Raw genomic sequence first — 21,771 nt, forward strand, 5'->3', positions numbered from 1 at the left:
TTTATCACAAACAAAATACATTCTTAGAGCCTGAAACTGAAAGGAAAAAGAGTAACAGTGTTGTAGAGGAATATTACAGCAAATATTCAATAGAGGACCTGGATTTAATATCCCCAGCAATGCAATACTCAATAACTAAAAGGTCAAAACATAGACGCACTGAATGCAAACTCCATATTTTAGCAAAATGAAATAAGGCTGGAGATTTTATGAGCTTTATTTAGAGTGGAAGAGAAGAAAGGACATTTTGCTTAGCCACTCTGAACATTCACATGCAGGGAAGTATCAACATCCCAAAGCATTTTAGTTTACTGTGCATTTTTCCTGGTTTTAAATTAACGGAAAGGACTGTATTGGTTTTCAACAGAGCCATTTGCTCCCAAATCACACCTCATTGTTTTCTTTTGCTGAATAGTTTCAAATCCTTACAATTCTACTCACCTTTGGGTTGGCAGTTCTGCCCCCTGTACCCAGGACAGCACTTCCACTCCAGGGATGTCACTATTTTATGTTTGATTCTGTAGGCCTGGTGTGTTGTTGTCTGGGACCTGTGAAATGAGAACAATTTAAACCTATTTTAGGTAACCAAAGAGGAGCTGTAAGATACCTGCATAACTACAGTGCATTATCTCACTTGTCATATTTATCCTTTCATTACTGCTTGAAATTCAAACTGAATTCTAACCAGGGTTTGGTGTTTCATTAGCAATCAGAGCTTTAATATTGCAACCTTCAGATCATCGACATGAATTTTAAAGAAACCTGATGTCCATTTAGATTTCTTCCCCGAATATCTTATTCAGGATTCAAATACTGCAATCTTTTATGGAAGACATTACAATTAATAACTACCTCATTGAACAAAGTGAGCCAAAACTACAATAGTCATATGCCCCTTTTCTTTGAAATTGGTGGAAAAATGCATTCACAATAATTTATACCACATCAGCACACATTTAATGCACAATGGAAACCTTCCCTTCTGATTATTTTAAACAAGATTATACAAACATTAATCCAATAAAGTGTGAAAAATTCCACTCTGGACTTCAGGGAAAGGAGGGCAGGGCTGTGTAATTGTGAGGCCTCAGTTACCACTGTTACAGTACACAACTGCAGAGGCAGCAGCAATTTTATTTGTGTTCCAACACATTCTGCATGTCCTGGCTACCCCCATCACTTCTCCCAGGTTTCTTAACTTCACAGAGAAGTCAGTTTAGAACAAACGTGCTGCAGTAGGGCATACAGAATAAACTACAGCAAGTCTCCTTGCTCTTTTAAGATGTTAAATACAAAGTTCAAATAAAAACAATATCACACAGTACTGCTAGTTGTTAACACTAAGATGAAGAACACCTAAAATCTCAGAAAATACGATGATAAAACAGTTACCGAATTGTTTTGTACACAATCCCTGTATAAATCACTCCAGAAAAAGAGAAGAATTTAAAGGCTGTCAGACCAAAAAAATATCCTCCCAACACATTAAAAAATGCTACCACATTTTACACCCCAATTAATCTTGTCACCCCTTTGCAAGGGATGCAATATTATATATAATAAAATTCTTATAGCAGCTGGCAGGAGCTTTGCATGTGTTCCCAACCAGCTTTGGCTCTAAAAAATGTCTTTTTCAGCAGCAAGAAATCAATAAAGATTAAGGTGATCTTAATTCAAGAGTGTTCTCGGTTATTTTGCTGTATCGATGGTCTTACGATAAAAACACCTCATTCTGCATTAGCATAATCCATTCCTAAAACCACTCACAAAAATGAAGTGTCCATGAAAGGAGTTAATCAGGAACAGCTATTTCAAAAATAATCCACACTAAAAAAATTCATGTAAATGAGTCCCAGAAATTTATATAGTAGAGCCTTGTTTATACAAGCAGCGCAAGGACCTAAAGTGATTGAGTTAGGAAAAAATCAAAACAAAATAACACAGCTGGCAACATTTCAACCACAGGGTCCGCTCCACAGTTTTGCAATGCAGTCGACTGCATTTCAGAGTCACCAAATGCTAAGGAAGCTCTATTCCCACTTTCAACTCTAAGCTTTAAGCGTGTTCTGCCATACCACCTAGAGGACAATTCTCAGAACAGTCAAACTGACTTCTAAGAGGCTTCTGAAATTTGTCAAGGGAAAAATACATTACAATCTGGAGATTGTAATAATTTTGTTGGTGCTGTTTCAGTTTGCCATTTTCCAAACTCATGCATTAAATTCCAATTTCATTTCCGACTGCAATCTAACATTTGGAGAATACAAGGAGGCACCCAAACCACAAAGGACAATCTGAATATGTTTAACAGAGGCATTATTTACAAGTTCCATCCAGGCCAATTACTTGTCTAGGTTCACTGCCTGACCAAAGCTGTGCCAGAAATAAGCACTCAGCAGAGAGATAATAACAAAAATATTTGTGCCTCTCAGGGGAAGCCTTTTGCTCCAACAGAGCACAGGCTTGGAAAATTGCACAGAAAGGATTTTCTTCCATGCACATGCTTTAAACCTTTGTACTTGTGCATCTCTCTGACTCCAAGACTTTGAACTGATTGGAGGGTGCCAGAGTGGGGACATGCCCAGTCACGAGCACTTAGACTTGCTATAGGAACAGGCCATGAGCTTTCTACAAGCTATAGGGTCATGTGATGATGAGCCCTGGAGACATGCTAAGCTGCTCTCTCCTGTTTCCCTTTTAATTTTTAAGGTTATATGCACATTAATTGTGCATTGGATGGTAATTAAAGTACTTGCAAGTCCTCTTTCTTCCCAGCTCTCCGTACCTCTGAGCACAGGATCCAATGTGCCAAGTGCAAGGCTTTGCTCTGCCTGATGAGAAGGTTTCCAGGTTGTCCACCACAACTGTAGGTATAAGTCTGGTATGGACATAAGCACACCAGTTTCTGTAAGATAGAGAAGGTAAATATGATTAAAAGTACAAACAACATTTTCCACCATATGATAATATATGACACTTAACTGTGAAAGTTGCACCCATAAATGACAAACAGGAGTAAGTTATGAAAATTACATTTCTCTCCAACTGCCAATGTTGTCTCAGGAAATCACTTAGTCTTTGTGCTTCAGCAAAGGAAACAGATGATAATTTCTCCATCTCTACATACATTCATACTGCAAATCTAAATTTTAATTTGTAAATGTCAGTGGAGATCTAAGTACAAAGAAGCTCTTCTAGACTTCAGTAATGACAGGTCTTAAAGTACACCTACATTTCAGACTACAGAAACTGTTTATCCAGATTTCAAAGGAATGTTTAGTAAGGTTTTTAATCATCCACAGCTTTCACTTCATGGACAGCCATTTCTAGTGCTTCTTGCTTTCCCCAGCAATAGTGTGAGTACAGACTTTGTTTTCCAGTGTACTGTGAGGTCAAAGCCACACACAGCAACTACACAGCAGGGCTCCACACTTGCCTGTGCCTCTCGATGCCCATCCAGAGAAGGCAGTCACATACAAAATGATCAAACTCTAGATCACTGCAGCCCAGGGGGCTGGAGTTGGTGAGTGCAAGAGCAGGTTTGCTGGGGTTTTCTTAAAGGTTTCTAAGGAGGTTGCAAGCAAATGCAAACTGGTAAATCAGACTTTGGAACTTTGCTACAGTAGAGAATAGAATTAAGTCAAAATTATAATCTAAATAATAGCTCAGGACAGATTCATACAGGGAAATTACACCACAGAGATCTATTGGTATTCCTTGAATCAGAAGCAGGTAGATAAGGGTGTGATTTTCAGAGGCTTTTGGCAAGGTCTCTCAACAAAAGATATTGGAGGGGGAAGCAGTCTATCACATAGTAAGAAAATAGACCCTGTTATAGACAAATAAGGCATTAAATCAGAAAGATGAAAGACTAGTTTGCTTTCTCAAGAAGCACTTTATCAACACAATCCCACATTAATCTGTAATAGGCACTATATTCACTAACTAGGGGGGAAGTCAGTAAATAGGGGGATGGCAGGGTTATACAGAATTATACAAAATCATTTTGTGTAGTAAACAAAGCTGAACTTGAAGAACTGCAGAAGTCTCATGATACTGAATGTCCAATTAAGTAGGTGTCAGAAAAGGGTCTTGCAATGCAGAATCAGTCACAAAGACAGGCTTATAGAGATAGTATCACTACGTACAGTAGATTTCATCAGTGGAAAAAATAATCTTGGAGTCATTGTTAATGGCTCTCTGAATAGGCCAATTTCTTGTTTTGCATTAACGAAGCTAGGTAATCAAATACTTGACATTATCAGGGAAGGACTAAAGAACAAACAGGAATCACCACTGTTTCAGCACATCAACTCTTTGTTGCTGTATACAAGTAGATAGCCAGTTTGAACAGAGAATTCAGGTTTGGTCCTATACCCTAAAGAGAGGTGCAAAACCCCCAAGATTCAAATAGAAGAAAAGCAGAAGGGATAAGAAGTCATGACATTCATTATTCACTTAGTCTTGTTACGATAAGTAGGCAACAAAACAGGTTTAAAACCAAAGACCAGGGCAGCATTTCCATAGCTATAGACTGTGCCAAATTTGGAAGTCAAAACAGATTTAAAAAGCAGTAAAATTATTTCATGAAAAAACATGCCGTTATGGTATTATCAGTTTGGTTTTTTAAAAAATCATTGCCACTATAACCTCTGTCTCAGGAAGTCTCCCAACTGCAGACTTGAAGGCATCCTGAAGAAAGTATTATTGCTTTTCTGCTGGTGGAACAAATGTCTATTTGGCCTAGTACTGACTTTTTTCTTTCATCCTTAACTTAGCACAGCCTTTCTCAGGATCATATGTTATTGCCTTGTCCATGGTGAAACATACTTAATTTTTGAGTTGGCAAGTTAGTGACTAGACATTGTTTCAGTTGAAGGACTGGTGGAGCTGCAAGTACTTCCAAAAAATATTTGCATATGAAAGCTTAAAGTTCATCTTCCTGTGTTGTGTTTTGCTGCTAACATTTTCTTCCAGTTGTAGTAGCTCTGTTCATGTTTCATGATTCAGTAAGGGTTATTTACCCCAGAAACCAGTATCTTGCTATGGGCTCCTTACAGTGGAAATCAAAATACAATTAAGACCAGATTAGTTCCATTCACTTAAGTGGCATTAATACGGATTTACACTGCTTCAAACATGAACAACAGCACAAAACACAAAACAGTATCAGCATCTATCCTCAAGTGATTGCTTTTGTCTACTGAGATCCTACCAGTGTATGCACATTAAGCTCAGTAGTGCTGTACTAGGAAAGTGATTCCTGAGAAAAAAAGCAGGCTAAGCTATAAAGATGCTAAAACCAACAGATTGAACCTCATGATATCTCTACTGCCAATATTGCTGTGCTCCCTTTCACAACACACATTGTTTATTTGAGGAATAATGTTCTTCCTATAAAATGGGCTTTTATTGAGTGCTTTTGATCTGATTTTGCTCACTCACTCTCCACTTCCTTGAGAATTTTCAGTAAGACAGTATTTCTTCTTAATTAGTTATAAAAAGGCTGTGCTTTTTTTAATGCTTCCTTTATTTTCTCACTCCTTTAGTTACTGCCTTTTATCTCTGTGTTATTAATTAGAAACTCCATGAATAAATATTTGCTAAAAGCTAAATGCAGCTATCAAGCATGAGCATAAAGATTAGGTACTCCACTCACTTCCTCTGGGAAAGTCAGGAGCAACTATATGCAAGTTTGAGACACATAAAATTGGCAAAAACAAGAGGAAATTTAAGTCCTACAAGTTTTGCAGAGGAACGGTGAAGTCACTTACCCACCCCTCCGGCTGGGGCATGCGGGCCTTTCACAGTCTCTTGTACCACAGAGACTGGCAGGAGTAACCAAGTAATAATGATATTTGAGTTAAATGCCAGCAGCAGTAAGCCAGAGAGCGAGCCTGTAGCTGCCTCTCTCCTGGCACACTTCTGCAGCAGCAAGAGAAGACAGGCATCTTCTCTTGCCAAGAGTTCAGTGTGAGCCAGACACAGCAGGGCACTTGTGGCCCTTGGAAGCACTGCCAGGAAAACAGCTCTTCCAGGGGGCTTCCTCACTGAGCATCAGGGAGCAGCATGAGTGGGATTTCTCCCTATCAAAAGGGGAGAGCCAACCACACAAGCCAGGCACTGACCTCACCAGCAGCAAAGGTACCACAGCACCAGGAACCTGCAGGCAGCAGCGGGGGGGCAGGAATAAGTCAAGGAGCAGCCCAGCAGGGACCACTTGAGGAGCCAGGTCCAAGATGTCTGCTAGAGACAAGCACCCCCATAAGGAAAGCAATACAACCACCAGCCTGGGCTTAAGTGGAGTCCCAGCCCAGGGGCGTGGGTGGAGGCTACAGGTGAGGTTGCTTAGGACCATCAAGGCTCGTTATGCTGCCTAGGGCACAATCACTGAGCTTCTTTCTCAGTACAGGCATGAAATCTCTTCCTTTTCATATCTGTGGTGAGGGTTCTGCAAATCCATACCCAAGATTAAAAAATGTATTTTTTTTCTTTGAAGTGCAGCACGGAGATTAAAAAAAAAAAATCTCTCAGCATATGAATGGGATACTAAATATTTCTTAACAGATGCAGGAAGTGATTCTGGGCCAGACTGACACTGATCTATTCAGGAGGAGCTCTGACTAATCATGGGGATTTGCTTATGATTTAAACTAAGTATAGAGAATGTAAACATCTAAATTCCTAAATAATTCTCAGCAATTAACTGATGGCATATAAAGTCTGCTCAGAAAACCTCTGAAGCAATAATGCCATCTCTAGCTGTTACGCAGCACCACATCTCCTTTCCTGTTGTACATTAGCCATCTGGGAAGTGAGGAGCTAACACCTTGGGCAGCTGGGTGCTAAGCATACCACCTCTGCAAATAAAAAAGCCAAATATAGGGGCGAGATTTTAAAATCTGGGCTACAGTGAGGCAGGGGTGAGGTCAGGATTTGAGCCTGTGGCTCCGTAGCCTGCGCTTTACCTTTGCATGCAGATCTGACAGCTCACCAGAGAAAGGGATTAAGCAGAAGATGTACAGCAATATTGTCATTGACACCCTCTTCTGCAGTGCACATATTTGGGGTATGCATTTTGGTCACTGAGAGCCATTTTACAGTTAAGCAAACATGGCCAATGAAAAGATAAGAGAATGAAAACAGGCATAAAGAAAAATAGCAAAAGACATGAAAGCACTGGAATATAGATTTCAGTTAAAAAACCAAACAACCCTAGCCCCCACCTAAAACCTTTTAAAAATTCATACTGTAAATCCCATTATTATTATTACTATTATTATTATTATTGAGGGTGTCTAGCTTTGAGGAGCAGCTATTGGAACTTTCCCATTTGGAGACGCCTTCTAAAGGAAAAAAATGTTACAATACACCCCAAATGTTAAGGGCTATTCTTGAATTTTAAAGACAGTCTGAACTCAGCCTCTGGTCTCCACCAAAAATTTTACTAACTTGAGCAGATTGTTTCCATTTAAAATACTTAACTCATTCTTAATGTACGTGAGTGCAATGTCTGAAGCTGTGGTTCTCACATGGCCCAGCAATCTTTGATCAGGCTAAATTGGAGGAAATATTCACAGCAAAAGAGCCCCTGGTGTGACTCATAATTAGGTTTACGCTACCAATGAAATAAGCTCATTAAGAGACGTTAAAAATGTAAATATAATTTTGAAATCAAATTGTCTGAAAAAATGTAGATTTGGAAATAGAAGATGAAGCGTGGCGGAAGAACTATGACAGGCTGTGTTAATGCAAAGGCAGAACAGAAGACAACTGATTTGCATAACAGGACTTCAAACCTGAAAATCCTCTTTACCCTCCCTGGAATAATTTATTCCAGATCATCAACACAGGCTTCTAACATGCAGATTTTGTTGAGAGCTGGAGGAGCCTAGCGTCTCTTTTGCATTGAGCTTGATTTCAATCAGGAAAGCTGTATTTAAAAACAAAACAAAATCCTCACAATATACAACAGAAATCCAGCCTGGAAAGAGCAGTACAAGTTCCCAGCTGGCATAAAGCCCAAGTGACAGATTTCATCCCCCTCTAGCATGTCTTGGCTAGGAACGTGCAGTGGTGGCAATGTGTGGGAGAGTCCTCAGGCCTTTGAAGCAGCCTCCTTGATGTGGTATTCGCTGCATTATTTCCAGCTTAAATCAAAATGCTGCTAGCCCAGCTCTGCACTCCGTGTGCTTTGGCTGTACCCGAATGTGACATCCCACCCTCAGGGATGAGGAAGCACCTACACCGAGTAGCACGGTAGGAAGAGCAGCATCTGCTTCTGCTGGAACCTGTGAGCACGTCTGCTTGGCAGCCTGAGTTTCCTGGGCCTTAGGGCCATTCCCAGTTCCAAGTCCTGAGCAGATAACTGGCCCCGGAGCCTGCCCCGGCGGCTGGAACAAAGGGTCTACACCCATCAGTGGCCCCCCGGAGCTGCCTTTAAGCCTGTCTTTAGCTTCTGGGATCCTGCCTCCTGGTTCGGGGGACACTCAAGAGCCCTTAAACCCGTCTTTGCACTGTAAAACCCTCTCCTAACTCGCCATGAGCCGGGCTCAGGCTCGGCCTTACCCGAGCCTCCCCGGCGGCGCGGGGCGCGGCAGTGCCCGGCACGGCTGGCAGGGGGCGGCCGCAGCCCGCGGAGGTGCCGCCGCTGGGGCACCCGATGCTGCTGAACAAAGAAGTGCTATTTACACCAATACCAAAAATCACGGGGGTTTTGGGGTCCCTGCAGTCCGCCTTCCACAGCACATTTCCACTGTAAAGTGTTCCTTGGGTGCATTGATGAGAAAAAAAAGCAAACTTCACAAAAACTGCCGGCAACGCCTGTGCGGGATTGCTTACAGATCCTTGCAAGTGGTCCTAAAGCCACCCCACAGGAACACCAGTGCTAATCAGACCACAAAGGGTATAGAATCAGTTATGCCCCCTTCATATAGTATCTGAAAATGACTTATTTTTGTCTGTGAGTAAATTAGATTACCTGGCTTTTAATAGAAATGCTATTGAATCAGCCCAGCTGAATACCACTGAATCATGAAAATAAGATTATTGTCTTGCTGACAGAATACAAAAGGACCCAGAGCTGGAGCCATTGTCAAAGTCCACGCCCATCTTAGTGGTTGTGCCTCATTCATGTTGTATGCAGCTCATTTGTGTTTCACAGAATAGTTAATGAAATACTCATCTTGATTATACAACAGTTTTAATTTTATATTATCCTTTACATCTGAGCAAAAGGGGTCGTAGAAAGATGCTACAAGCATCTAGAGCCAGGAGATAAATTTGCTTTAAACAGCCTTCCAAGTTTGGATGAGGAGAGATAATGTTGATTGACACAGTGCAAACACTCAGATTATAAGGATAGCAAGCACCCTCACAAAGCTCTTTTTTGCTATTGCATGGGAGACTGGTTTTAGCAACTTCCTTTGAGTTCCACTAGGTGACTACAGAGACGTCTCACCGTCATATGGTAAATTCTATAGCTTTACGTGAATGTTGGTCATCTCTCAAAAATATAAGCTCTATTTCAAAGAGAAATTATAAACTTGAACTAAAACTAGTTAATTCTTTAGGTTCAGTGCCCTGAAATGTATGAATCTCAGCTGCAATAAAAATTCAGTACTCACTAGGGACTGACCATAAACAAATCAAATTGGAAAATGTGTTTTACAAGCTGGTTGGAATGGAAGAAACTAAAAAGTGCATGTGACATATAATATAGTATGTGATAGTAAAATATGTTATAGGATATGTTTTTATCTCTGAGAAACAGCTGACTTGTTGACACTGACTAGAGCATTAGGTGTCAAAGATTTATTTAATGTTTTTTTTTTCAGGACTCAGTGTCCTGACATTTTGTTCTGTCTGTTACAAAACACAAATTCTGCTCTCATCATTCATTTCCTTTTTTTGTATTACAGTGCTGAAACCTTGGACTGCAACAGCCTCTTTATTTCATCCAAATTTTTATTTACTCTTTGTCCTCCCTCTTGCTGCAAAAATTAATTCACCCTTTCCACTTATTATTTCACCAATCTGTTTTAGCATTTAAAATGTTCTCTTGTTGCAAATCAGATCACCTCTTTGATACATGATCTTGCACTCCGTGTTCAGAGCCCTTTAACACAATCAAACTTTTCCAGGTAGAATTTAGACTTTGGAGAAGATATCATTAATCTCAAACTTTCGAGAATTATCCAGTAAAACACAACTGAAAATGCAGACAAACTGTTCTTTAAAAAGGTCTGAATTCTGCTTTTTTACTTCTGGAATAGAAATTTATTTTCCATCTTCTAATTGACCCAGAGTACAAAATTCATTATGATAGTTCTGGTCTAGTTTACTGTCAGTGCTTTTCAGGTAACCTTCAGTGGTATTGGTTTTCACTGCCTTTTTAGTGCTTTTGTGATCTACAGAAAAGGAGATTGCAGTGTGTCAGTGACGGCTTCTCCACTTTGAGAAATACCAGCACAAAAAAGAATTTGTAAGTGACCAAATGAAAATATGAAAAATAAGATCCCTTGCAGTTTCAGGGGTGAATTTGTCCTTGCTTATAGTGTTGTTTTGGGCAGCTCTTCTTTTTCTCTTTCCCTTCATTAAATGATTAACCACCTTGCCAGTTTCTTTGTACCTGATTTGCCACTTTATCATACAGATACATATCTTTATTCTGTCCCTGACTGATCTTACGTGGCTCTTGAACAGAAAGGATCTGAGCCAAAGTCCATGGAATTCAAGGTGATTTTTTTCCACAGGCTTTTCCTCATGACCAATGGTATTGCTTACCAGGAATGTGATACAGAATAGATGCTCTGAGATTTGGCAGAAAAATTGACATTTGAAACACTCACATTCTCTAACTGGCAACACAATAATGCCTTTGGAACACATACGGGGACACTTTGCTGCTGTCCTCTTCCTTGCCAAGTCTATTCTAGAATTAGTGTCAGTTCTCTAAAATGTTAATTTTATTCAGATTTATAAGAATGCCTGTTTTGTGTGCATACCTGGGCAGATGTTTCTGGTGTACCTTAAATGAAATGCCGCAAAGAGTTGAGTATTTGCAGGGGCTAGGAGGTAAATCCTGTGTCCAGTTTGGTACAGTAATTCTAATCTATTCAGAGGGGTGAAGGGACACTGTAGGGATGGAAAAGAGTCTGTTCCTAATCCTTCCTGCTGTTCCCATGGCAGATGAAACAAAGAACAAGAGCAAGATAAGCATGAGCATTAATGCAATAGTTAGTGTAATTAGACAAACAGAAACCTTCCTTACCACCCTGAAAAAAAAACCAGAAATCATCTGTATAGTGGTGCCTTACCCGATCACAGAAAAACTAAACAATGAGACCCTGAGGAGGCTAAATGCTTTGTGTCTCAAAAACAACCTTGGTGAAGAAGTGATTTTTTTTCCTGTGCTATGTTTCCTGTGCTGCTGAAAACAGTCTGTCATGACCCTACCAGCCACCGTTGCCATTTGCCATGGTCTTTGGGACTGCTATGGGAGTAACACTGAGTTTAGCCTGTGTAGGAAGATTGGACAGTGAGCTTACAGCTGAGCATCAGAAATACATTCAAGGTGCTGCTGGACACGAGTGACGTATTGCAAGGATCTTCTGCATAACTGTAGTACAACATTCTGGGGACAAAGGTTGTCAAACACACCCTGACACAGCTGCCAAGGCAACCTCAGGCCAGTGTAAGATATTCCTCCTTCCAGGTCATAGTGAATATACCTAGTGAGGCAGAAACTTAAGCCATGTGTGACTGTATTTTTTGGAAATGCACAGTGATGCAAAATCTTAGGAAATCAATTCAAGAATTGTTGTCTCTGCTCCATTAAAAAGTGACATGATGAAAAGAGACCGTGAACCTTCCATTAACTAGGCAGTTAAATCAGATTTCTATGTGTCTTATGTATCTGAGCCATCTGCTGATCTCAACCATTCATTTTAATTTGTCAGTACACTAGATTTCTACCAAGCTGATATAGGCAAAAGCAATTTCCAGGGAGAAATGCAGACGTCTGGTCGCGAGAATGAAATATTTCAGCATTCCTATAACATGTGACAGCTAAGCAAATCTGTCCCTGGTGCTGACTCTATTAAACCCTTCTGTGCTTAGTAATAAAATACTGTCACCTCACCACTACCCAAGGTAATGCTAGAGGAAGTCTGTAAAGACCCTCAGTGGTTTCATGATAACTGGAAAAGGTGTAATATACACATAATAAGAGAAGAGAGTAATGTAGAGCCACCCAGCCATGTGGGGATACTGTGCTTAATTTACAGCCTGAATGAAGGTCTCATGTATTCAGGGGCTGCCTTGCATAGTAATTAATAAAATAAGGTTCAGAACGAAAAGATGAGCGTGCTGGTCTCAGGACTGCACCTGAGATTTACTCCATTGCACCACTGTTGTTTAAGCTGCTTTACACAGTGAAGTACTGCAACTGTCTCTCTCCACAGGCTGAAAAACATGTACCTCAAATTAACTCAATTGAAAAGAATGTATCATAAATTTTCTTCTTTGACACCAAATTGATACTCAGATTTAGTGTCACTGAATTTTGGAAAAATTCTCTCCCTAGTTTTCCAGTATTTCTTTATTCATTGGTATGGACTCCATAAAACTTTGAAGATAAGTAGAAATAAAAAAGAAAAAAAAGCATATTTGTAGAGACATTAAGTTTTACATTTCAGAGCTAAAGCCAAAGTCATTACTAGGAGTGAAGAAAGGAATTCTCCTTCAGCTCAGGCCATTCCAGATGAGCTCCTATGAAGTTTTCTTATCCTTATGAAAGCTTGGATGCAGACCCTGCCAGAAGGGGGAATACCTCACCACAGAAAACATTCTTCTGAAATGGTCTGAGAGCAGACAGTGACAAATTGTGTTCTCCTGTACCTATTCTAAGGTTAATTATAAAATTGTTCCAATGTGAAGGAACAGAATTTAATTGCATTTTTCTGCCAGTGAAGAATAAGGAAGGGTTTAGTGTTTTTAGAGAAAAGGATATGCCCAATATTTAGCCCTTATAATACCACATCAGGATGTAATGGAGGCTCAAAGCCTAACCTAGTTCTAGCATGCATTTGATTAGATGTGAGTACATAATATTGTCCTCACATAACCTAGGGTAGAGATAGCAAGGGAATTATCTTTGTAAGCCATTAAGGCACATAACCTCCTTCAGAAAGGGGTATTTGGATAAGTAAGTTTGTACAATGGGCACGCATTGTACCTTGTGGGTAATCTGACAGCCTTGCAGACTCTCAAATAAAGTGTATGTATTGGTATTTTTAAAATTATAAATATGTTTTAAAATAAATGCTCATTCTTATTTGTTTTCCTTCCTCTTGTCTCTCACAGATCTCTCCCTATTGTTCCTTCTATACAGAGCCTCCTAATGTCAGCATCTCTGCGCATATGTTAGCACAATGGGTTGCCATAAAGGATTATAGAGCCATGCAGATCCTACAAGGTCACTCAAAAATTTGGTTGGAATACAGTCTATAACCAAAGAGGTGCTTTAATTCGAAGTAAATTCAAAAAGCAAATAGTTCTTCCACATTTCCTCATGCTTTACAGCTGTGGAATCTGTTACTGAGTCATGCTGTGCTCAGGCTTCAAATGAGTAAAACCTTGAAGAAAGATGCATGTCTTTATTGGATCTTAGAGTATGTCTTTCACTTTATTTGTGATAAATATTGAAAAAAAGAAGGAAATTATATGCTAGAAATTATTTAGGGCATAATTGATGGCACCTGCACTTAATAAGTAAAAATTTTTGTGTTCTTATGCATATTTTCCCAGCAGTATCTATTCAGGTGTTTCACAGCAGTGGTTGGTAACAGTGAGCACACAAGACTTGGCATTTTCTCATGCCTTTGCTGAAAAAAAAAAAGAGTCACAAGCAAGTTTATTGTTCATCCAGGTCTGATTCCTACGTAAAGAAAGATGGAACAGTGAAGTGACTTAAGTCATGGTCCAGGTCACAGCAAAAGTGGAAGGAAAGTTCAATGTTGGGGTCCCTCCCCTGCCATGTAGCCCTGGGAGAGGGGCCCTGAGGGCACAGACACGGGGTTTCCCTGCCCCTGCTCAGCCTCGTTCCCATTGGTTGGTTTGTGTTCCCTGCGCGGGCAGAAGGACCCTTGGTCCCGTGACTGGAACAGTTCCTCGGCAGAGCCCCGGCCATGCGGCTGGAGAAATAAACATCTCTCTGAAACATCTAGCAAGAATCTGTCTGTCCATATATATTTCCTTTCCACGGGACTCCTGGTTTGATATATGCGTGTTGCAGGATCCCCACTGCAACAAATGGTGGAGAATTGAGAGCGGAACGATCCCCGATCCCTAAGCGACTGATTTGTGTGAGTAAACCCTGGAAACTTTGGATTCCTCTTCTTGGTTTTGCTTTGCTATTCCATATCTAAACTATGGAGGAACCGTGGGAAGACTCTTGGCTCTCAGAGCCGCATATGGACATTTATCTTAAACTTAAAATGATTCTTGAAAAACGATTTGTGAATTTTAGCTTGATTCAAGCTCAAAAAGAACTGAAACACTTCCTGGCATGGTTGTTTAAGAACTTTTTCTATGTTTCTTGGGATTTAATTCTTACGAAGGGCTTTTGGAAAACCGTTTGGACACAGTTAATACTGGAGTCAAAATATATGCCGATGGAAGAATATTTTTGTGAATATTATTTAGTTACCGAGACTGCTGAGCAATGTCAGCTGTGTCCTGGCGAAGGGAAGCCTGGCGCAGGGACCGTGCGGCCCAGGCCACGTGCACCGAGCGCTCTGCGAGCAGCAGCGAGGCAGTTCCCGCGCGCGGGCGGAGCCACACGAGCCGCAGTGTCGGTGGTGGAGCGAGGCGCAGCGGGAGCGGCGGGACCCGGCGGTGCCCGCCCGGCCCCGTGCAGCGCATGGTGGAGCGAGCCCCGGGAACGCCCGACTGAGAGGGGAGGCGCGCGGGCGGCGGCTGGCGGCAGCGGCGGTAGAACGGAGCCGCGCCCAGCCGAAACGCGCGCTGGAGCAGGGCGCGGGGGGATCGTCGCTCGGGGGCCCGGCCGAGACGTGGGTGCAGCGCCCGGCATCGGCAGCGAAGCTGCGACCAGAGGAGGCGACGCACGGAGAACTGAGCGGCCCGGCCCGGCCCGCGCAGCCCCGAACGCGACCCCGGGAAGAGCGCGCAGGCACCAGCAGCCCCGACAATTCCAACACGGGAGCGACCGAAGGAGAGAGCAAAGACGCAGCGAGACAGAAAACAGCAGCCACTCGGAAAAAGGAAAAGATCATAGTAACTAAGACCTTAGGGATAGTAAATTGGTATAATGTTAAGCAAAATTATGGTTTTATAACAAGGTGTGACAACCAGCAAGACATATTCGTGCATAGAACTGCTATTAAAAAGAATAACCCTGAAAAATGGATCCCAAGCTTGGGAGATGGAGAGGTGGTGGAATTTAATATTGTACTAGGGAGAAAAGGGTTACAAGCATCGCAGGTCACTGGGCCTGATGGTGTTCCTGTAAAAGGCAGTATATATGCAAAAAATCGTAGTCATGTTAGACAATATCTCCATTGTAAGCCCCCCCTACAGTCTCCCTTTCCTAATCCCACCTTTCCCTTTTACCCTATGTCCTATTACCCCCGGTGTATTCCCAATCCGTTTTTTCATCCATGGTTTCCCTCACAAAACCATGCTTTTGCCAATTGTTTCCCCAGAAATCCCTTTCCAATGCCGAGTGGGGGATGAAAAGGGGGAGGGAAGAAGTTAAACCCTCTCCTGCCTCAGTTTCCCCACAAAGCATGCTCAGAGAGTCCTGTCTCCCTTCTGTCAGCCCTAAGATGTTCCACAGAATCTGATTGGACATTTAAAGACTCAGGAGGGTGGCTTGTTTTGTCTTGAAACTGTTCTTGTAATGTTTATCCAGTTGTTTTCATTCTCCTTTTATTAAAATAAAACGGGTGAGGTGTTGGGGTCCCTCCCCCGCCGTGTAGCCCTGGGAGATGGGCGCTGAGGGCACAGACACGGGGTTTCCCTGTCCCTGCTCAGCCTCGTTCCCATTGGTTGGTTTGTGTTCCCTGCGCGGGCAGAAGGACCCTTGGTCCCGTGACTGGGACAGTTCCTCGGCAGAGCTCCGGCCATGCGGCTGGAGAAATAAACACCTCTGAAACAGCTATCAAGAATCTGTCTGTCCATATATATTTCCTTTCCACGGGACTCCTGGTTTGGTATATGAATGTTGCAGGATCCCCACTGCAACAGTTCAAAACACCACAGCTGATTGCAAAAACACTTGTATACAGGGGGAAGACAAGCCTTGTAGCACAAGAATCTTCCTGTGAAAAGGACTGAGCCACACCTAGATATCTGCTAGACGGGGAGAGGGTATGCAGCTCAGCACTTTGAGAAAGAGTGGGGATCCAGCATTCTGTTTTATGCTGGGGTTTCATGCTGCTACCCATTCCTGTAAATTTGGTATGCAGTCCTGGCTTTGCTGCTAACTGGCTCAGTGGGCTCAAATATGCATGTTGCACAGCAGGTTGCTCCTCGACCACTCATGAAATTAGGTCCTGGCAAATACAAGATTTGCTTATTTTGCCTCTCTGCAGCTACAACCACATGTCATTATGATAAATAAAATATGTGACCATCTTCACCAGAGACTAATTTTTGCGTAAAAGGTAGAAAGAATACCTGCTGATTCACAGAGTTTTTCTGAAGATTAATTTAATTGGAATACTGTTCTTGAAGAAAGCTGTGAAAGCTAAAGACCAAGGTTAGCATGTATTAGGGTTTATTTTAATGGAGATGTCGCTACCAGTACTCATGTAAAAAGAGAACTCATTTAACTCAGGTGAACTCAGATACTCTGCCAAACACTGCGGTAAGGCGGTGTAACAGACGACTTTCAGAAAGGTGTCTGGGAAACACAGCTCCTCTGCTGGGCTCTCTCTTCCAAGCAGAGGCAAAGGACTCCTTTCCTTTGGGTCCTTGTGCATCCTTTCCCTTGTGCATCATCAAAAACTTGCTCAGGTCAATGGGAATCTTTTCTTTCAGTTAAAGGTATATTAGCTCCCAGCCACACACAGCAAGATGATCATAGTAGTGATGATTTATTCTCTTTTGCATGAAGTTGGATGCTAACATTTGGGAAAGTACTATCAGAAGAAGAAATCTATATTCTGAAAGCCCACTCTCCATAAATGCTACGGAAAACAACCAATACTTTGTGTCTTTCATTTTCTACCAGGATCTGACTATATATCAGCAATTAAGGGAAACTTGCAATATCTGCAAAGTCAGTGTTAATATCCCCATTGAGAAATGAAGACATTGGGGAACAAAGAAAATAATTGAGTGTTCCAGAGCTATAAAACCAGACAGTACAGTTTTATATACTCTGTTATGCACAGCTATTAAGTTACAGAGTATTAAGTTACAGAGTTCTGAATGCACATTCACCTGCAACACCACTTTTCATAAGTTTTTATCAGAGAATAGGATGTTTCTAATTGTCAGACATTGATGCATTTTGTACATTTAATTGCTTGTATTTTCAATTTAGTGGAGAAGTTTACAAACACAATATTTTTTTAATAGATTCCAAATGAGATAGTGCATCTGCAATTTCTTTTACCCACAAAAAAAGAAAGAAGAAAAAAAAATTCAGCAGTAGTTTACTGTGCATAAAGCAGGGCGTCATCTATTGTAGTTCTTTCCTACCCATATTTGACAATGATTCTCCAGTTGATTTTGAGATAACTACCCTGAGGAATAAAACATTGCAGCATTTACACTGTTAGAAATGTTACAATCGTTTTGCCTGAGTAAATGCTGCCATTTTGCTCCCTTGCTTGTTTTAGATGGTCCTTTTTAAGGTAAAAAAATAATTTTACTGAAATTGCTAGGAATTTTGTCAATTATGACACTGGAAACAGGAAAATAAGCAGTGCACAGGACACAAGAAAAAATACGCAACTTACTTTCCCCTGGTAGTTTGAAAGCCGGATGCTTTGGAGTTGGCATCCTGCTGGCTCCTGGTGATACCACCACTGTGAGAGGACTGCTTGACAGATCTGTTCCCTGTAGCTGTATCCAGGCTTGTAGTGACCCCTTGAAGGAGAGGGATCTCTCTAGCAGTGCTTTGTAGGGCTGTCCCTTTGCTGTGAGATGAGCTTCCCATCTTGTCTTTGCCAGAGTCATCATCACTGTGTCCATTTGACTGACTTGCAGGGGTAGATACTGTGGTACTGGAAGTTTTCTTCGCTGCTTTCATTCCCAGTGTCTCGTCTGAAGATGCAAAAGGAGGTCCCTGTGAGGCATTCACTTTGGCTTCTTGGATTTCAGAATGGGGTGACCCCCTAATTGTGGTCGAAGATGGAGTCGAGTCTGAGTGACTTGTCTGGGTTTCATCACCTTGTCCTGTGGTCCAGAATTTTCCTGGAATGTTAAATCCAATGCTGCCCCTCTGTAAGTGCAATAGGAGCAGGAGGAAAATGATCTCTTTCATTCTGATGGTTTGCAAATGCTGCAAGTTATCTCACATTTATTTCCTAAACAAGAAATCCTGTGGTTTCTCCCTCCTCCTGGGCTGCTGCTCAGATAGTGAGCCTACCCAGAGGATGCCCTGACAGGTTTTATTTCTGTAGAAAGGAAACAGGTTTTGGTGTTTCAAAACTGACTGAGGAAGCCTGGTTTCCTGTTTCTGTGGATCCCCCCGCAACCTGTGACCCCTCAGAGAGCAGGAACCTGGCAGCCTCTGTGGGAGGAAAAAAAGAAGTCTCTGCAGAAGGCACAGGATAAAGATTCATGGCACAATAGAAATGTGGAAAAATATGCACTGTGAAGTAATCCTGAGGGATAAAACCTGAAATTATTAGCTAATTTTCCTTTCACATGCACATGCACAGAGAAGTGATGTCTCACATGTGCCCTTTCGATGGTTAAAATTACGACCTTGTTATTCGAAAAAGAGTTGGCAAAACTGGTGTGCTACACAAAGCTGAACATTTGCTGTGTCTCCTCTTTTTAGTCTGAACATTTAAGCACACTGCTGCCAAAAGTGTGGAGACAAGGAAGAGGTTCACACTGTATCCACCACTGATCCCCATGCCTGGAGATACTCAAAATTCAACTAGATAAGACCCTGAGCAATTTGATCTTAGCCCTGCTTAGAATTGCGGTTTTGGACCAGATGACCTTTGGATGTCCTTTCCAGTCTATATCACTCTATGAAATTATGCTTAGTACCTGCAAGGTTGAACACTGCAGCCAGAAAAGAGGAGATGAAAGCTTTCCTCCTCTGCTGCCATTCGCCAGCTCTCTGAGACTAAGGCTGGTCAGTTTCTTGTTGAAGGAAAAGAAAGGGAAAAAGGTAATTGCTAAAGAAATTGCATAGAGAAATACAAATACACGAAATTTTAAAGGAGGTACAAAGCAGCAACAGAATAGACCTGTCAGGAACCATATAGATCTGAGAGGCCCTTGCCAACCAGTTCAAAAATCCTCTGGCCACTGACAGGAGTTCTGTACTAAGGACTGTGAACAAGACGTCCCTGAAAGCAACTCACACATCTGCTAACAGAACAGCATCTTATGGGTGTGCTTCATGTTAGTTGAGGATTGCCTTTCCTCAAAAACAGAAGAAAATCCCCATTCCGTGGAAGTCTAATGACTAACAGGGACACAGCGGAAAAGCTGGTAAATTACTTGCATATTTTGTCAGAAAAGGCTTTCAGAAAAAACAAAACCAATCCAATAAACCCAAAAGCAAAACACCAACATGGGGGATAAACTACCATCTTTTGTTGCAGTCAAATAAATCTCTGTGATGACTGTTCCTGTTTAGAAGATTTGGATAACAGTGCCTTGATTTCAGTTTCCAGGTGAAAATGTTTAGGTGTACTAAAGGGTTGGGTTTTCCCTTTGTTATGATTTTATTTTCCTGTTTTATTGTCTTGGTAAAGCAGAGGTTTCTGCTGTGTAAGTAAACCAGACGCAATTTTATGATACAACACGTTAGAAAAGATATGCAGTTGTGTTTTCTTTTGGAGATTATTACCCCTCTCTTTTTTTTTATTCATAGTGAAATCTGTACATGACCTTTGAATGTAGGACACAGGAGACAACCTAATGAGCAATTTAATTTAAAGACTAACATAAGCAATTTCATGCAAGCACTTATCTTTTTCAGCTTTATATTTGAGATTTTGAATTAGTACCATTACCTGAATCAGCCTTTGGCACCCCATATTTTTTAGAAATCCCAAGACAAAATGAAAGGTAAATCAGTGTTGACCGTATTTGCAAATTAAGTGCAAGCTGCCTTTAAAAAAAAAAAATCACAGCAGCTGTATACTGTGGTTAATTATACAATAAGAATGCCTAAAACAACACAGAACTTGGATTATGCTTTGAGTCACTCCATTCAGTGTTAATTCTGCCTCTAAATTCAGAGAAGCAACTGCAGATTTCCACCAGTAAAGAGGAAAGTAATGTAGAAGAGTCTGGCTTTTGGTGGTTGGTGGATTTCGCTTACAGCAGCGTATACTTCCCTGTCTGAATAATCCAAAATGAAGACCTATTGTTAATATTACTTTATTAGTACATGTCCGGGCTTTAGATTAAAAGATAAGGCTGTTTGAAGGCTGTTTTTATTTAGCAAAACCGTCTTGGCACTGTAAGAAACTCAGGATATCCATTTTCAGACTGCTGTATGCTGGATCTGAATCCCAAGCTCATTATAAGTCTTATTTCAGCATTAGTTCACATCCAAGTGCTGCTTGTCTTGGTGCAAACTGAACCCAGCAGAAGATCAGCACTTGGATGCATTTGATGAAACTCAGGTAGAACTAGATTCAAAATTATCCTGAAAGCTCTCACTCAACATGCTGCCTACTCCCTTAAGCATAAATCCATAAGTGCCACATTTTTTGTATTAGTTGTGTATTCATGTAACTGAAATCCCTGGACATTGGGCTGGCCTCATGGGCTTTTCTTGGAAATTTTAAAAGTTGACCTTGGAGCAAAAGCTGGATCTCAAGTTTCCAATCCATATTAAGTGTCCATATCAGAGTCTACATCATGCTTGCTATCAGACACATATTCTTTCACTCTGCGAGTTTTAATTCTATAGGTATTGGCACATTCAGCAGGAGGCACGGAGAGTCTCTCATCTCCCATGAGAGCACAGGATGGCAAAAGAAGCAGTTTTCTGGGAGCTGGAAATGGATTGTGAAGATGCAACTGCACTCCTGGGGGGCATTTAAGTCACCAGGCTACATTATATAAAAGAGCAGTACCCTTCTGCTCACAGAAGAGTTATCCCTGTTCTGTACTGCGGAAGAAAGAACGCTATTTATTTTCAGGGTCACAGCTGTGGTTCTTCAGACAAGGCGAGCACTTTACTGATGCTTGAGTAAGCTGACCAAAGACTGTGATTGTGGAAACACTTTTATATTTTTCATCTGCTAACAGCACACACTCAACACTGTGACTTCAGACAAATCCCTGAACATGTCATTGCATAACCTGAGCCATCTTCAGGAACTTTCAACTCCCCCCAACCACTGTGAGAGCATCAGGTTTGCTCTCCCCTAAATCACCAGACTGCATAGCCACCTTGGCAGAGTTACTGTTGATCCTCCAGATTATTTAACAATTTCTATAAGCTCACTGTGGCTACATAGCCACAGTCTGTCATCCTCACTCTTTGGGATTTACCAGTAGAAAACTTATTCCCAGTCTTAGGCAGAGTAGTCCAAA

The 21,771-nt window shown here is 41.4% G+C and overlaps 1 protein-coding gene across 2 annotated transcripts in view; it reads right to left on the reverse strand.

The window, feature by feature from the left end:
• Positions 1–18,603, reverse strand: part of MMRN1 (multimerin 1) — a 42,139-nt gene extending 23,536 nt beyond the window's left edge. Inside the window, exons 1-3 of one of the 2 annotated variants that reach the window (XM_032109964.1) lie at positions 17,991–18,603; positions 2,786–2,905; positions 442–548 (exon numbers count right to left, since the gene is read on the reverse strand). In XM_032109964.1, the coding sequence (XP_031965855.1) occupies positions 442–548; positions 2,786–2,905; positions 17,991–18,517 (754 nt within the window). In that variant the 5' untranslated portion in view covers positions 18,518–18,603. Of the gene's footprint in view, positions 1–441; positions 549–2,785; positions 2,906–17,986 lie in introns of both variants that reach the window. The other variant, XM_032109965.1, reaches the window with a different exon arrangement.
• Positions 18,604–21,771: the final 3,168 nt, after the last annotated feature.

The sequence above is a fragment of the Corvus moneduloides genome, chromosome 5, assembly GCF_009650955.1.
Source record: "Corvus moneduloides isolate bCorMon1 chromosome 5, bCorMon1.pri, whole genome shotgun sequence".
Classification (NCBI taxonomy): Eukaryota; Metazoa; Chordata; class Aves; order Passeriformes; family Corvidae; genus Corvus; species Corvus moneduloides.